An 18,256-nucleotide genomic window follows, 5' to 3' on the forward strand; every position below is an offset into this window, starting at 1 on the left:
GTCATTACCTCTATGGGGTTCGTTGTACCATTTACACGGACTACAAGAGCTTGAGGTATCTCATGGACTAGCCGAATCTGAACATGAGGCAACATCGGTGGTTATATGTGGTGAAAGATTATGATTATGAGATCCTTTACCACCCGGGGAAGGCCAATGTGGTGGCCGATGCGTTTAGCTACAAGGCAGTGCCGATCAAGGATATATGCGTGCGGATGACTGTGGTGACTCCGCTGCTGGAGCAGATCCGAGAGGCCCAATAGGAGGCTATGAAGGAGGAATATCGGAAGAGCGAGCGTATTGTGGGCTAGGTTTCCTCTTTTGACTATGATAGCTGAGGATTGTTGACCTTCAGCGTAGGGTGTGGGTGTCAGATATTGATGGAAGAGGCGCACAAATCCCGATTTTCCATTCATCCCGGGGCGACGAAGATGTATAGAGATCTTCGTCTTGATTATTGGTGCCCTTGCATGAAGCGGGATGTAGCATGGTATGTGGAGCGGTGCTTGACCTGTAGGAAGGTCAAGGCCGAGCACCAGAAGCCACACGGCAAGATGCAGCCGTTGGATATTCCCATGTGAAAATGGGAAGATATTACCATGGACTTCATCACCAAACTTCCTAGGACCGCGCGGGGAGTGGATTCCATATGGGTCATCGTGGATCGGTTAACCAAGAGCACCCATTTTATACCGATCCAGGAGAGTATATCGGCCGAGAAGTTGGCCGACATTTACCTTCGAAAGGTGGTGGCTCGGCATGGAGTGCCAGTCTCCGTGATTTCCAACAGAGATGTGCGCTTTACTTCCAGGTTCTGGAAGAAATTCCACGATGATTTGGGTACTCATCTGCACTTTAGCACCGCATTTCACCCGCAGACGGATGGGCAGAGCGAGCGGACCATCCATAATTTGGAGGACATGATATGGGCATGTGTGATAGACTTCGGTGGTAGGTGGGACACTTACCTCCCATTGGCTGAATTCTCCTACAACAACAGCTTCCACACGAGTATCGATCGCCCTCCCTTTGAGATGTTATACGGGAGAAAGTGCAGGAACCTGATATGTTGGGGTAAGGTTGGCTAGAGGGTCATGGGGAGCACCGAAGTGGTGCTCAAGACGACAGAGAGGATTCAGCAGGTCAGGATCAGGCTCCAGAATGCACAGAGTCGGCAGAAAAGCTATGCCGACAAGCATCATTCAGACCGGGAGTTCCAGGTCGGGGATATGGTTCTCCTGAAGGTATCGCCTTGGAAAGGCGTCATCCGGTTCAGGAAGCGGGGCAAGTTGGGCCCCGAGTACATTGGACCTTTCAGGGTTATAGCCCGGGTGGGAAAGGCGACGTACATGCTGGATATGCTAGCCGAACTCAGTCAGATCCACAACACTTTCCAAGTCTCCCAGCTGCGGAAGTGCCTGGTGGACGACTCGGTGGTGGTGCCCCTAGAGGATATTCAGGTTGATGACAGTCTGAACTACATTGAGCGGTCTGTAGAGATCCTCAACCGGAAGTCGAAGGATCTGAGGATAAAGAAGGTCGCGATGGTGAAGGTGCAATGGCAGCACCGGAAGGGATCGGAGTGGACGTGGGAGCCGATGGAAGAGATGATGGAGAATTATTTGGATCTCTTCCAGGATCGAGCAGCAGACTTTGAGGATGAAGTCTAAAATAAACAGGGGAGATTTGTAGCTCACGGTTCCTGGTATGTATCTCATTCAAGTATTTTTTCACATTTTGGAATGGACTCGGCGAGTTGAAGGCCTAACTCGTCGAGTAGAAGCGACTTGGACCCGGGGGATAAGTGGCGGACTCGTCGAGTCGGCAGCAAGACTCGACGAGTAGACCCTATCTGTACAAAACCCTAATCCAAGGGTTTGCACCCTATTGAAACATCTTATTCAGCCTCCCTCGTCCCCTATGCTCTCATAACACCTCACATTAAACCCTAATCGTCTTTGGTGAAGATCTAAGGCCTCTTTGGTGGATTTTGGTGGTTTGTGATCACAAGAAGGAAGGAAAATCTTGAAGAGCCAAGAGGAAATCAGAAGATCCTGAGTTTGTATTGCATCTACAGTTCTTTGGAGGTATAAAGTTTATACCTTGCTCATTCATGTTCTAGATCCCTTTTTAGAGTGAATTAGGGCTTTAAGGAGCCATTTTTGGTGACCAACTATGAGTGCAAGCATAGTTGAGGTTAAGACTCCAGATCCAAGGTCCTTAGGGGACTACAAGACGTAAAGTGGCTGTCTTTGGGGCCTTAGAAAGCCCCATGAATTTTAAGAGTTTCTTTTAGAGCCTTTTGAGCTTATTCTCCCGTGCATGCACGTAAAGTTTGTAACTTTACGTGCTAGATCGATCTTAGGAGCCTAGATCTATCTTTTGGACAAGTGTTGTACATCAGAAATCAAGAAATGAGACTTGGATAACCTCGACTCGGCAAGTTGTTCTTGGGACTTGGCGAGTCCGAGGCTTGACTCCCCTTTTCTGTTAGGGTTCAAAGGAACCCAATTGAGTGTTAGAAGGGTTTTAGAGGGTCCAAGGGAGTGTCCCAACGTGGTGGACTTAGCCATAGACCCGGAGTTCATAGGACTCGATGAGTGCATGAGCAGACTAAGCGAGTCCGTGGCAATCTCCCAACTTTTGAAGGTGAACTCGACGAGTTGTTCATACAACTCGGCGAGCCAAGGATAGGACTTGTTTGTAGGACGAGGATTAACTCGATGAGTTGTTCATACAACTTGGCGAGTCGGATGAAGGTTCATTTGAGGTTGTTTTAGAAGGAGAACTCGTCGAGTCATTGCTAAACTCGACGAGTAGAAGCGTGAAGAAGGGCAGATGAAGGGTAGGGACTCGACGAGTTGGAGGCCCAACTCGGCGAGTCAGGTCAACTGGAAGTTGACTTTGACTTGGTTAGGGGTAAAATAGTCATTTTACCCTAAGAGAAATTATCAGTGTCTGACTAAGTGTTTTATGGGAATTATAGCCGGAGGACCACTGGAGCAGCAGTCAGACATCTGTAGATCAGCTTTTCAGCAGTCAGCCTTACGAGGTGAGTTACCTTCCAGTAGCGGTAGGTCTACGACCACAATGTCGGCCCACCAGTAGGATTTGTGTTAGATGATTGTCTTTATGATACCATCTAGGTTTGATACTACCTGATAAGTTATATACTGGCATGTTATGTTATATGTGATAGTAGTAGAGTTTGGTTGTTAGGACCGAAGGGTAGGTCAGGCACCCCAGATATGTCTGGCAGTATGTTATGAGATGTTTATATGCTGGCATGATATGTTATATGTGATAGTGGTAGTAGGAGGGGAATAGTCCCTAAGTTCGATTGTTAGGACCGAAGGGTAGGTTGGACACCCCAGATATGTCTAACAGTATATTTATGTTATGATATATGTGATAGTAGCAGTAGGGATGGAATAGTCCCCGAGGTGCGGTTGTTAGGACCGAAGGGTAGGTCAGCACCCCAGAATGGCTTGACAGGGGTAAGTCGGGCACCTCAGAATTGTCCGACAGTATGTATGTTATATGATTGTATGGTATGTGGTATGATGGGGATTGTACTCTGACATGATATTATTTTCAGTATTTGGGTTTTTAGACATGATACATTGTTTATGAGATGATATGATTTCACTTTGTTACTTACAAACGTTTTGCAAATCCATTAATTAAAAATGAAATTTTTGGACATGAAATTTGGGTTGTTACAGCCATGTTTGATTAGAGTTTAGTGGTTCTGCGAGGATTCGTCAGCCAGAGTAAAGGTTAAGGTTTCTAGTCACCAGCATGGAAACTTAAGGAGTTGGTATAGTAGCATGAGAAGTGGACTGAGGTATCAGATTGGATCAGAATTCAAGAGTACTCTTCAAGATTTTATGGGATGGACGATCTTAGGGTTTAAATGGTAATTGATCGCTAGCATGGGTGAGCACAGATTTTCGTCAGTGGACTATATGGAGATAAGAAGACTTGGGAATCCTTTAATTCTCACGTGCCATGAAGACTTATTCGAATCTAAGTGGGGGAGAATCGATCAGGTATCCAGGGGCAGAAATAAGTGTGAACTAGGATGCACTTCACATCCCGTTAGGGAGAAAGGTGGTCGAGTGGCCATCGGAATCGAGGATCATGGGAGTTGGGAGTTCGGAAAACATCCCAACATTTGGTTCACGCTTTCCCTGGGCATCAGATAACAGGCCTCGAGAAACATATTAGGGGTCCAGTTAGTACTCGAGTTCAGTGGAGAGTTAGGTCGAGTATGTGTTTGACTTAGGAAAAGCATAGATGGATTGGTGGTAAGACCGTGGTCATCGGTGGAGTCAGCGTGGAAAGTAATATAAGACTACAAGATAGTAATAACATTCACTAACATCCAGTCAGTGTGGAAAGTGTTTTAAGACTGCAAGATAGTCGTAGCATTCATAAGGTTCTCGGATAGTGTTGGAAGTGTTGTAAGACTGTGGGTGTAGTCGTAGCATTCACAAGGTTCTCAGATAATGTTGGAAGTGTTGTAAGACTGCGGGTGTAGTTGTAACATTCACAAGGTTCTCATATAGTGTTTGAAGTGTCGTAAGACTGCGGGTGTAGTCATAATATTCACAAGATTTCCAAATAGTGTTGGAAGTGTTGTAAGTCTGCGGGTGTATCCGTAGCATTTACAAGGTTTTCAGATAGCGTTAGAGTGTTGTTAGCCTGCGAGGGTAGTAGTAGCTTTCACTAGGTTGATAGATAGTATGGGAATGATGTCAGATCATGAGAATAATAGTAGTAGCCACCAGTTCAGGTGCAGCAGTGAGGGCGTGGCAAATGCACAGATTGGTTTACAGATTTTCCTAGATGGATTAGACCTGGTTGAGCCAATGATAAGACCGTAGGAACACCACGACAGTCATGGGAACAAGGAAGCAATGGACCGCATGAGTTCAGGTAGTAGGCCTGTCAAATTGGGCCGTCGTGTCGTGTTTTTGTCTGACACGACACGACACGATAAGGTTTTTTGTAACACGAACACGACACGACACGATGTCGTGTTTTTTTTTCGCTAACACAAAAACGAACCAATTAAAAAACGACAACACGACACGACACGACAAAGATAATATTACATAACTATTATTTTTTTTAATTCATATTTAATCATATATAACACGATAAAAATGACAAACACGAAAACACGACAAATACATGCTCAATCGTGTCAATTTCGTGTGGATTTGTAAACATGAACACGACACGACACGACATCGTGTTTTATAAACTTGACACGAACACGACACGAAAACGAATTCGAATTTTGATTTCGTCCCGATTTCATTTCGTGTCGTGTATTTTTTTCGTGTCGTGTCATAAATTGACACCCCTACCAGGTAGTGATATAAGGTTACCTTTAGTCATGTAGCAATCACTTTCAGCCTTGGATTTGGTGACGTCCGGATTCGACGTATGGACTCGATCGGTTGGATCAAGAGGTCATCAGAGCTATAGTGGCAAGATAATTAATGGTAACTATTGACACATGAGGATTTTGTTCAAAAGTCGCTTAGGGCGACTGTATGGGATCCTTTGGCTCAGTAACCATGTATGATCTCGGTATTTCAGATAGCGGGTGGATGAGTCGAGGCCAGGGAGGTCTCGGTGGATTTTGGAAAGCAGTCGGGAGGCAGTTTAGTGTTACAGGCAGTTCAGTGTTTCAGGAAGTTTAGTGCTTCAAGCAGATCAACGTTTCTGGCAGTTCCAATATATCAAGCAGTATTGGTGTTTTTAGCATTTCGTGTACGAACGGAGATTGATTAGGAAGCGATAAGTCACTCGCAGTGGGATTAAATTATATTAGAGTAACTGAGTTGACTCTGTTGCGCAGCTCTCGTATGAATCTAATCGTTGCAGGGATGAATCTTCTACTCGAAGGATTATCTGATCCTTCTGACATGTGTAAGTGTTATGTAACCATTTATGGAGAATGACTTGTTTCCTTTTCAGCAGCAGCATGATAGTTCGGTCTGATAGGAAGCTAGGCCACTGAGACCTTAGGGCTCGAATTCCTTGGAAAGTAGGATTGGTTTTACTTGAGAGATCGAGGAGTCATTCTTCACCGAATTTGAAGAATTATTCTAAGGATAGTTTTAGTATATCGGGATAGGCCGATATATGAACAGAATGGAAGGGCAGTGATTGTTCTGTTAGCAGTCAAGGGATTTACGGAGAGTTGTTTCAAGTTGTTTTAGCACGAGCGAGCTGGCAGAAAGCCAAATTACAATAAGTTTCATGTCACAGAAGGTAGAAGTAGCTTACAAGGGTTGAAGGTTCAGGTGATATATCCTTGATAGAAGTTTCGGTTGCCATGGGAAGGCCATTAATCGCGTGGGGTGATGGTTGTACCCTCAGGATGGCATGTGTCAGTTCTCGTAAGAAACGTCAGTTGGTTCATGGCAAATTGAGGGAGTCGTGGGCTTATCGCACGAGTCATTTTTGGGATAGGTGATTGTGGTAGACTTCAAGGACAAATTCTAAAATAAATAGGGGAGATTTGTAATGCCCGGTTCCTAGTAAGTATTTTAAATAAGCATTCTCAATTTTGCAAAGGTACTCGACGAGTTGGAGGCCCCAAACTCGTTGAGTAGAAATGGGAATTTGGACGTGGGTTAAGAAACCTACTCGACGAGTTGGGGATCCCCAAATCAACGAATAGGACTGTCAAAATGAAACCTTAATTTTTAGGGTTTGCACCCTATTTAAGGACCCTAACACCTCATTGTGGCCTCCCCAATCACCCCCTCAGTCCAGCAAACTCTAATTCGTGAGCTTGAGCCCTCTTGAGTGTGTAGGAGTGAAAAGAGAGTGATTCTTTTGTAAATTCTTGAAGGAGTTGAAGTTGGAGGTGCTTGGTTGAAGGAAGAAGCTTTGGATCCAATGGTTTCTATGTTAAGGCACCCATATTAAGGTATAAAGTCTATACCTTCAATATTCACTTGCTAGATCTCTTCATGGAGGAGTTTATGGCTTTTAGTAGCTTGTTTTGGAACCATTCGTGGATGCAAGCATGTTTTGGAGTCATGACTTCGAATCTAGAGCCTTTGAGGGAGTCCATGGCATAAAGGTGCCAAATTTATAGTTGTGGGAGTCCCATGCAATTTGTGAACCTCTTTTAGGGCCTTTTGAGCTAAATAGCTCATTAATGGACATAAAGTTAGTAACTTTACGTGATATATCAACTCTAGGGGACCAGATCTATGGATTGGATGCATTGGGCCCAACAGAAAGTGACTTAATGGATTTTAACTATGGGGGACTCGACGAGTTGTTCATACAACTCAGCAATTTGGGTTGTTGTTCCGCAATTTTTGTATTACTGAGTAAACTCGTTGAGTCTAGGAGATGACTCGACGAGTTGGCCATGGTTTTGAGTTATGAAGATTGAGGAACTCGACGAGTTCAAGGAGGGACTCGATGAGTTGTGAGTGAAATGTCCTGACTCTATTTGAAAGGGAACTCGACGAGTTCATGAAAGAGCTCGGTGAGTAGGATCGAGATTTCCAGAGTTTCATGGATCAAGAACTCGACGAGTTGATGGACCAACTTGGCGAGTCGAGTCAACCAGGATGTTGACTTTGACCACAATGTTGACTTTAATGTTGTCTTTGACCAATGTTAAGCCTTAGAGGTCTATAAAGTACGTAATGGATGCTAGAGGGTAGTCCCAAGTAAGGGTGGGGGACCAATTTGGAAAAATAGGCCATTAGTGGGCTCTTATGGATTTTGGAGGTTTAGACTTGATTGGTTTTGGACTTGGGCCTTAGCTAAGTATCTTGTGGGCCAAGGGTAAAATGGTCATTTTACCCAAGTATGGATTATGAATCATGATATAGAACCCTGTTGCTAATTGAGTGATATTTTGGTATTGATAGCTCGAAGAGTTACCATGATAACAGCTAAGGATTTTTTGTAGTGTAGTTCAGCAACATGAGCTGAGTTACCTTCCAGTAGAAGTGGGTTGAAGGCACCAATGTCGGCTAACTAGTAGTTGATTATAGGTGAGACAATTGTCTTTGTGATAATTGTCGGGTATGCCACTATCTGTTATGTGTTATGTACTAGTATGTTATGATATTATGTGATAGTGGTAGGAGGGGTGAGATAGACCCTAGTATCGGTTGTAAGGACCGACATAGTAGGTCTAGCACCTAGATATGCTTGACATGGGTAGTTCGGGCACCGCAGATATGCCTGACAGTAGGTTTATGATATGTAATTATGTGGTAGTGGTAGGGGTGAAATAGTCCCCGTCACCGGTTGAGATAAACCGGAGGGTTGGTCGGGCACCCATATATGCTTGGTAGGGTAGGTCGAGCACCCAGATATGCTTGACATGGGTAGGTCGGAAACCTTGGTATGCCTGAGAAGGATAGGTTGAGCACCCAGATATGCTCAGCAGGGTAGGCCGGGCACCCAGATATGCCTGGCAGTATGTTTATTGTATGGTATGTGGTATGATGGCGGAACTCACTAAGCTTTGTGCTTACGGTTTTCAGTTTTGGTTTCAGGTACTTCATTTTCAAAGGAAAGGAGTTGCTGATCGCAGCGCATCACACTATGTTTTCCGTACATAAGATCTTTGGGATTACACTATGATATTGTTTTATGATAAGACGTTTTGATTATTGACACTTTGAGTTTTGACATGGGATGTTATTATGGATGTTTTTATATTGTTGGTTTTATAATGACGTAATTAAAAATGAAATTTTTGGTCTTGAATATTGGGTTGTTGCAATTGTCTTTTTGGGAACATAACCAAAAAATGCATCGCCTAACTCCAAAAGGATGGAGTGTTGAATCATTTGATCTTAGGACAAATGATAAATGTGAATCTTGTCTCTAGGACAAGATGAAAAAATCACTTTTCACTGGAACATGTGACTGAAGTGAAGGATTGTTGGATCTTATCCATACAAATATGTCTGGCCCATTCAGATCCGCAACAAGAGATGCTAATCGGTATTAGATGACATTTACAGATGATTATAACAGATATGGTTATATCTACTTAATCCATCATAAATCAGAAACCTTTGAAAAGTTCAAAGAGTTTAAGGATGAAGTCAACAATCAATTGGGCAGGAAGATAAAGATGCTTAAATTTAACAGATGTGGTGGGTATCTTAGTATTGAATTCCATGACTATCTCAAAGAATGTGGAATTGTTTCACCATCGAATCCTCCCAGAACACCATAAATTAATGGTGTGGCTGAGAGGCGTAATCGAACCTTACTAGATATGGTTCGTTCCATGATGAGTCAAGCTTCTCTTCTTATTCATTTCCGGGGGTATGCCTTAGAAATAGCCGCCCATATCGTAAATATTGTTCCAAGAAAGAAGGTTGCCAAAACACCTCATGAGATGTGGATAGGGAAAGCTCCCTCGCTCTTACATGTCAAAGTGTGGCATTATAAGGCGCTCGTAAGACGAAAGACTCATGAAAAACTCGAACCTAGATGTAACGTCCCGAAAATCCAAGGTAAAGTTTTCATTTTTAAACCAATAATTTATATAACAAATTGTTCTCAAAACCATTCAAGATAAAAATAGCATTTAAACATCAGAGAAAAAATTATCAATGCGAAATTAAACTCGAGGGGATGTTGTACACTCACGCTGGGCCCTTCCCTTTCGAACCAGAAGTACCTGAAACCATAAACATAAACAGTATGCACAAAACTTAGTGATTTCCCCAAAATACCACGTACCATACATATTATGCATACATACATACATTGGGCCTCGACCGGTACATCATTAGGCCCCGCCTGGCATTGGGCCCCACCTGGTACATTCATTAGGCCCTGCCTGGCATTGGTCCCCGCCCGATATATATACATACATAGACAACACACGCAAGAGTCACAAAGACAACTAGAATACTATAACATAATGCACTAGGCTGACATTGGTGCCTTTAGGAGACTCACCTCAATCCGCTAAAAAGATAGCTGAACAAATCACAACTATAACTGCTGACTCTACAAGTTGCCTATACATCAACGAAGGACCTAGTCTCAAAGTTCTGCTCAAAATACCCAAAATAACACTAGATCACACTTGGTCAAAATCATGGTCAAATTCAACAGTCCACGTCAGTTGGATAGGTTACCACATCATGGCCTCACATTGCCACGTCATAGGTGCTTCGCGGAAAAATAGTTGGGTTTCCCCAGTCGCCACATTATAGGAACTGGGTTCCAACGGTTTAACAGATCTAGCCCTTAACCCGTTAAGCCCTTTCCTTATAACCTTCTAAAATCCTTACTAAGGTCTAAAATATTCCAAATATCATTTCTTCAAACATGCATGCCCAAAACAAGTGTAGATTCCAACTTAGGTCAAACCGAAGTAATATCACTACAAATCTCATGCATGGAACTCAAAATAGCATTAAACTCCATATCTAAAACATATGATGGCAATGGGACCTTAATAATCCATAAAGTTGCCAACTTTATGGACTCCATGCATTCCACTCAGCCCAACATTAAGAAATAAGAACAAAAACCTAGATCTAGCATGCTTTGAAAGAGAAAGGTGGAAGCTTGACAACTTACAAAGGTCCAGCAACAACACAAGATGATGGAAAGAAGCTTGCTTACTCCAAACAATACACCAATGGAGTCTTCTTGTTTAAGAAGGAGCTAAAAACGATCCATAAAGGCCTAAATGAGCTCAAAAGCTTCAAAGGAGATTAGGGTTACTAACTTAAAGGTTTAAGGGTGATGGAGGATAAGGGGTGGGGGATAGCCTCCCTCTTTCCTTTAAATACCCAAGAAATTATGGTTTAACATTTCAGCCGCTTTCCATGTCATGACCAATAATTCTATGTCGTGGGGGCTCATTAAAGTCCCACAAACATTTTACCATGGCCACATCGTGGTGAACCTTCACCACGTCGTAGTTAACCAAAACTCAAGAATTACTAATACATTTTTTCCTTGGAGAAACCAAATGTTACAACTCTCCCGCACTTGAATTAGATTTTGTCGTCGAAATCACTCCTTACTACCTTCTAGCTACCCGACTAGCATTAACCATTGAAGAATAACCATCACTACTCTACCCAAAATCCAAAATCCCAAGCCTTGTCTGACTCCTCGACAAACAGACCATTCTAAGTCACTGTCGATCTGACTCCATTCGCAATCCAACTAAGCATAAACCTTGGATATCTTGTTGTTTCCACTGGGAAACAGAATCGATGACTATCATCATTTTCGAAAACCTTTCACTTGATAACAAGGTGACTCCTAAGATGAGTCTCAGTTATGGGCACGATCTCAAGCTCATCTTGTGGTCTCATAATTATGTTTTTGATGTAACCGTGACCTCCCTGGTCTCGTTCTCGCCTACCAATATACTGAAATACCAGATTTCCAACTGGTTGTTGAGGCTGTTAGCCTCACATAATCACACGACGCAACTCCTCAACGAGGGTCTATCTGGCAAGAGTTGTCCTAGCTCACCAGCCCTAATGGCTCCAATAACCCTCTTGTTCCAATCGAGGATAACATAACCAACCATTCATCACTTATGAATCCTTCAATTGAGGTCAAGGGTGTTTCCCAACACAAGTCTCACACTTAAGTGCCAAACCAATCTAAAAACTCACATCTTGATAACCAACAAAAAATTTCGCAAATTAGATCTGTTCAAGATCTTCTGCATGACTGCATCCAAAATGACCTACCACTGAACTGAGATGTAAACTCCTTAATCAACGTGGAGATTGGCAGTCTCACATCTGGTCCCACCACAAGGCTTTGGCTAAAAAAATCTAATTGATAAGGGCTACTCTAGCCTAACAATCACATGGATACTAACCATTAACCACAGAGTCATCCCACTCTAAACGTGATCCAATACCTTGCTCAATCCAATTTCCATCAGGTCTCACCTCTAGTATAACCAAACGGGCCTCGCCCACAGGTCTCACCCAATCTACACAATCAAACATGCCTCACCCACGGGACTCACCCAATCGAGTGTTATATAGGCCTAACCTCGTCTCGGATCCAACAATCCTCATACCAACACAAAGAAAATTCATTCAACAATACTGTTTTGTCATGGTTTAATCCCACCTAGAGGAAACTACGAGCCAAATCATAGATTTAGCACGCTCTCACAGCTGCTCAAGAACTAGGTGAATGCTACGGGTCACCCTGCAGTCTCACAACACTATAATACTACCTGCCAACCAAGTGGATGCTACGACCACCTCCGCAGTCTTACAACACCTCTATTACTATCTGCCAATCTAGTGAATGCTACGACTACCCTGCAGTTTTACAACACTTATATAATGTCATGGTCCCAACCCATGGTTTTTTCGTTCATCTACCATACCAACCATAATCATCAAGAGTCGAACCTGCATCCGACTATATCACAACCAAGTGCTTGGGTTATGCTTCGAATTCCAAAGCCTTATTCAAACAAGAACAGGAATAGAGGCTCTAACACAACCCTTAACATGTTTCTGATCACATACCCATCATGTGTCACTACTGATGCGCAATGAAACCTAAATATCCATTATTATGCAATCCTTAGTCCAGACGATTCTCCCCCACTTGGATTCGACTATGCTCTTCCCATCCACAAAAATTGATGGATTTCCAATCCATCTCACAACCTTACAATTCAAATTGTTGACAACATGAGCTTACAAGATCTAGCATTCCATTACTAGCCAATCTTAGCAATCACACACATTCCAAAACCAGATCTTAGTAGAACGTTTAATAGTTGTAATTATATAAAATACATCAACTAAATTAGTCAAAATTTCTTATAATAGATGTTATCTAAATAAATATTGTTCAATAATCTTTTTATTTTTTTATTTTTTATGTATAATACAAACTTTAACTAGATAATAGACTCATTTCTTAATTTTTAACAATATTATACAAAGCTTCTATCATTGTTGATTCATTATTTTCAACACTAATCTCACACGTCTTTTTATTGTTTAATATATTATATTAATCACCATAAGTATCAAATTAATCACCATAAGTATCGTTCGCATTACTTTATGTTATTTTTTATTTTAATCTTAGTTCTATACTATTTTATAAGAGGTTATCAAAATAATATGATTTAAGTTTAATAGTATTTTTACAATACTAATTAAAAAATTTAATTGATCAATTCTTAATAATCAATATAAAACTTTTAACAACTTTGATATTTTTTCTTATTTAATTTTACTATAATAATGGTATTATATTATAAAAGTATATATATATATATATATATATATATATATATATATATATATATATATATATATATATTCATCATAATTTTCAATCGTTAATTACTATAATGTTTAAACATTAAATTTAAAAATTGTCTCTCTTATCTTATTGTTCTAGATAATGATTATATTTTACATTGGGATTTCAATTTAAAGAAAAAAATATTTGAAAGTTAATGATAAAGACTTATATATTTTTAATAAAATATATTTATTATAATTTTGACTGTATAACTATATTTCTGTCATAACACATCTAATCTAATTGTATATTAAGAAAAGAAACATGAGATCTTAAAAGTCTTAAAACTCAATCTCAAAGGCTCAAAGGCCAATGATGATTTAAATAATTTAAATGAGGAAAATAATCAAATCAAAGCAAGCCCAAAAAGGAAATCAGCCCATTAAGTTCATGTGCCCCACATCCCTCAACGTCAACCTTGTGACATATTTGTTACCATCACTCTTATTTACATGTTTAATGATATTATATATTTATGAATTATGATAATCATGTTAGTATAACGTAATAAACAATCCAAAGTAATATTAAAACGAATAAGAAAAGAAAAAAAACTTAAAGACTACGTTAATTAAATGCATAATTAAATGAAAATGACAATCTATAGTGTCTTTATCACAATTGATATATAATTATTTTCTTGCAATTTAGTTTATTGAAGCTCCTTTCTTTAATATCATGATACAAAAAATAAAAGTAAGTTACAATTTTTATATAAATTGTCATTATATTAAGTAATAATAGGATCAGAATCAGCCATGAGATACAACTTGGATTTATATTGTCACTAGATAAATTGTCATTAGATAAAGTTTTTACCGTTTTTATATAAAATTAAATGGATTTATGACAGATCAAAAAACTTTTACTAAGTTTACATTTGACGGATAGCCTATACTACCTCGTGCTGCATATTAGATTTTCCCCTGGTGTAGCAATCGTATAATTGGATTTCAAGTAGAATTTATAGCAAGAAATGTAGTTCTTTTATAATTTGTAATATATAGCAACATTTTAGTTTGGAATAATATTTTATTGTTCAAATTTATTTAAATAAGAGTTAGTTGTAAAAAAAGAAAAAGAAAGACACTATCGTTATCAAGGATGTACAAAAAGAGACCAACGGAAAAAATATAATAAATATGACAATCATTTTCAAGAATCTCTTGTTTACAACGGTTATTTTCACAAAACTTGAGGATTGATAAACTTTTTGTTATGTTGAAAAGAATAATAGATCCAAAACATTTCAACTTTAATACATTAAAATAAACATTCTTTCGATTCTTGAATTATTGAATCCAATCAAAACCTAAAACACATCTAAATCCTATAAGATCCCTTTCTAGTAAAAGACATAATTAACCCTCATTTCACTAAAGTCGACATGACATTAATCGGGATCGAACAAAAAAATTTCCATCACAAACCTCAAATCTCTTTATATACATAATCAAAGCCCTATTAATAATAATAATAATAATTGTACACTAAAATCCAAACCCTAAATATTTAGAGAAAACCTTCATAGTTCCATTTTGAACTCAACCATAATATGAAGACTAATTCGAAGACGTGATAGATAAAGTTGTCGCAGAAGATGTTCGTGGTGATGATGATGTAGTTGTTTGCCTCAACACAACAGTGGGCAATATATCTGTTCTTCTTCTTTCAGTTTCCTTAACAATTTCAGCTGCGAAAAACTTTAACTTATCCATATTAGTGTCGTTACATTTCCTCCCTTGAAACAACACCGATTCCACATTTTTTTGTATCAACATTTGTTCTACCACTTTTAACATATCTTTTTCTTTTATTTTGTTATCAGAATGTATAAAACCCTTGTTCGCTTGAATACGTGCATAGTTACACGTTCGAGATTGCCCAAATGCCATTGATACTGCTTGATCAACCTGAAAAATGTAAATATATATGTACATTAGTTTTCATTAGATACATAATATTGATTTTAGTAACACCAATTTAGTTTTAGTTTTTTTTTTGTTAGCATTGAATTTTTGTAGTTTTTAGGTACAATAATTACATAATAACCCCTACCGACGGTGTCAACATAGTTAAGGGCCCTCACTAGGGTGGTGGCAATAATAGTGTGTCACCTAAAATATTCTTGTTTTTTTATAAGATCATGTTTGATCTTGTAATTGATAAAATTTATAGCTTTAAATTCTTTAATATTAAATATGGTATATATAAATAAACTTTATGTTTATATTTGTTTTAGTGGTATCCCACCATCAACAAAATTAATTATTATGCAATAGGAATTTGGAAATGACGAGTTTACCCATGCATATGTACGTTTTCAATATTAAATTTTACTGCATTAAACTACTGTAGAGATTTTTACATTCACGCAATATTTAATGCAAAAGTACTTACCGTATCAGAAACAGTTTCACCGACGATCTTAACGAACGCCGAGCGCGACGGCGTTTGATTCCCGGCGACACCACAGAAGGGGTCTCCGTTGCCTAGCGACACCACAAGCAAGTCATCAACACCGTTACAAAACGGGAACTCTTGCTTATTGTTGAGAATATGAGTGATTGCCATTGCCGTCGGATTGTTCATCGCAATATCACCGGTGACGGCGGAGATCTTGGTTCTCCGGTCCACCGACACCGTCGCGACTGGCCCACTTACAGCCGTGGTGGCAGCACAAACGTCGCTCATCTTGAAATCAAAACCGTCCATCTCGACAGCATCAGCACGAGAAAACACAAACGGAGCACCGGTGGTAAGATCATAACAAGGAATCAAAACCGCCTTTACAGTATCCTTCAACGATAAATCACCAAACGTCCGGCGAAAAACCTTCCCACCCTTCGCCGGTGTATTAAAAAGCCGCCGGAAAATCCCTTGTTTGGAAAACCGTGAAAGCTTGTGTCCATTGTCAACCACAAACTTAAGCGCATCGTCGGCGGTGAACAACGGTGCACCGTCTTTCCCTCGTGTGAAGAGTAACGCTGCAAGAACGCCACCGACACCGGAGCCGGCAACAACATCAAAGAAGTCGGAAATGCGAGCATCGGGGATTCCTGATTTACGACGGAGAGATGATTCAAGATGAAGGATTGAGGTGGCGGCTAACACCCCATCAGTGGAGCCACCACCGTCAATGGAAAGAACCCTGACTTTTCCGGTGCCGGAGGACTTCATTTCTTCCATCGGAGGAGTAGTAGTGGGAGAAGGGTGATCATAACCAAACAAGAATTTGTTTTCGAGAATGGAGAAAATTTCAGAGGTGAGTTTGTCCATTTGTGAGTTGGAATCGAGCATAGAAAGAGCCGCCATTAGAGTTTGAAAACTGAAAAGTGTGGGTGGAGGAGGAGGGAGGAGTGAAGAAGAAGAAGGTGGAGGTAGGGAGGTTATATAGAGAGAATGGTACGGAATGGAAAGGTGTTCGTGCGTGTATGTAAGGAAGAAAATGACAAAAGAGTTAAAAGAGTGTCGTTGAAGAGTAATTTCATAAAATGAGGGCGGGTGGAAGGCGATTAATCGGTTGCCGCCGTTGTCTTTTAAATGCTAGCTAAGATTCTTTTACTCTTTTAATATTTAGAAAAGTTAAGTGATTTAAAGAAAAGTTCAATGTTATATTGTAAAATACTAAAATGTATATATTTGTTGGTGTAATCAACTTAAATATCAATTTAGGGTTCTTTGATAGATGGTGACAGGGTCGGTAGGTCTAAAGTAGGGGTGAACATTTGGACTGAACCGGACCAGACCGGTTGTGAAAAATATTGTGGACCGTGGACCGGACCGGATGAGTTGTTTCCGTGTCTGTGTCCGGGTCCAGGTTTTCCGGTTTTTGACCTGTTTGGACCGGTACAATTTTAATTGCATAGAATACAAGTCGTTAAAATAAGTTTTTGGGTTTGATAGAACTCGTTAAAATGAATATGTTATTGGGTTTGATATGATATAACTTGTAAAAATGATTACGTTTCTGTTTCATACATAATTAATCTACCTTGATGTTAGAATATTATAACTTGTAAATTTAATTTTTCAAATAAAAGCAACTAATATATAAATCAAGTTCATCATGATCCCTTTCATATGATTTATCTTTCTAAGATACATAAAATTCATAATTATAGTCTAAAATAATAGTTAAAAAGTTGAAATATTTCAGCTTTGATAGCTTTACTTTGAAGGATTGTAACTCACCGAATATAATACCAAAATCAACAAAATTATAGTCTAAATTCATCTACAAATTGTAACTAAATGTTGGAAAAACCGCAGATCAATCCGACTTAAAACGAATGAGTTATGATTGTTTATAAAATTTCACAGATTACAAAATTTTAAAAATCTTGCTGAAAAGCTAAACATTTTCAGCTTTGATAGCTCAAGTTTGAAAGACTGTAACTCATTGAATATAATACCAAAATCAACAAAACTATAGTCTAAATTCATCTAAAAACTGTAAATTAAACATTAGGAAAAAGCCCGTGTGAATCCGATTTAAAACGAATGAGTTATGGTTGTTTAAAAATTTTCACACATTACAAAGTTTTAAAGATGTTGCTGAAAAACTGAAAATTTTCAGTTTTGATAGCTCAACTTTGAAAGACTGTAACTCATTGAATATAATACCAAAATCTACAAAATTATAGTCTAAATTCATCTATAAACTATAAATTAAACGTTGAAAAAAATCGCGTGTCAATCCGACTTAAAACGAATGAGTTATGGTTGTTTAAAAAAATTCACATATTAAATTTTTTTTTTAAATCGGGTCAAACCAGTTCTAAATCCGGTAAAAACCGGACCGGACCGGGAAAAAAAACGGTCCGGTTTTGATGGATTCCTAGAACCGAGAACCAGCATTGGGGTCCAAAAAAACGGTCCGGTCTGGTCCGGTCCACCGGTCCAAATG

The 18,256-nt window shown here is 39.5% G+C and overlaps 1 protein-coding gene across 1 annotated transcript; it reads right to left on the bottom strand.

The window, feature by feature from the left end:
• Positions 1-14,583: 14,583 nt before the first annotated feature.
• LOC111887815 (patatin-like protein 6) lies at positions 14,584-16,782 on the bottom strand. Its single transcript, XM_023883961.3, has 2 exons — positions 15,748-16,782; positions 14,584-15,260 (listed from the first exon to the last, which is right to left on the bottom strand). The coding sequence occupies exons 1-2, from the start codon at positions 16,660-16,662 to the stop codon at positions 14,910-14,912; spliced, it is 1,266 nt and encodes a 421-aa protein (XP_023739729.1). The 5' UTR covers positions 16,663-16,782; the 3' UTR covers positions 14,584-14,909.
• Positions 16,783-18,256: the final 1,474 nt, after the last annotated feature.

This window comes from Lactuca sativa, chromosome 2 (genome assembly GCF_002870075.4).
Source record: "Lactuca sativa cultivar Salinas chromosome 2, Lsat_Salinas_v11, whole genome shotgun sequence".
In the NCBI taxonomy this organism is placed as follows: domain Eukaryota; kingdom Viridiplantae; phylum Streptophyta; class Magnoliopsida; order Asterales; family Asteraceae; genus Lactuca; species Lactuca sativa.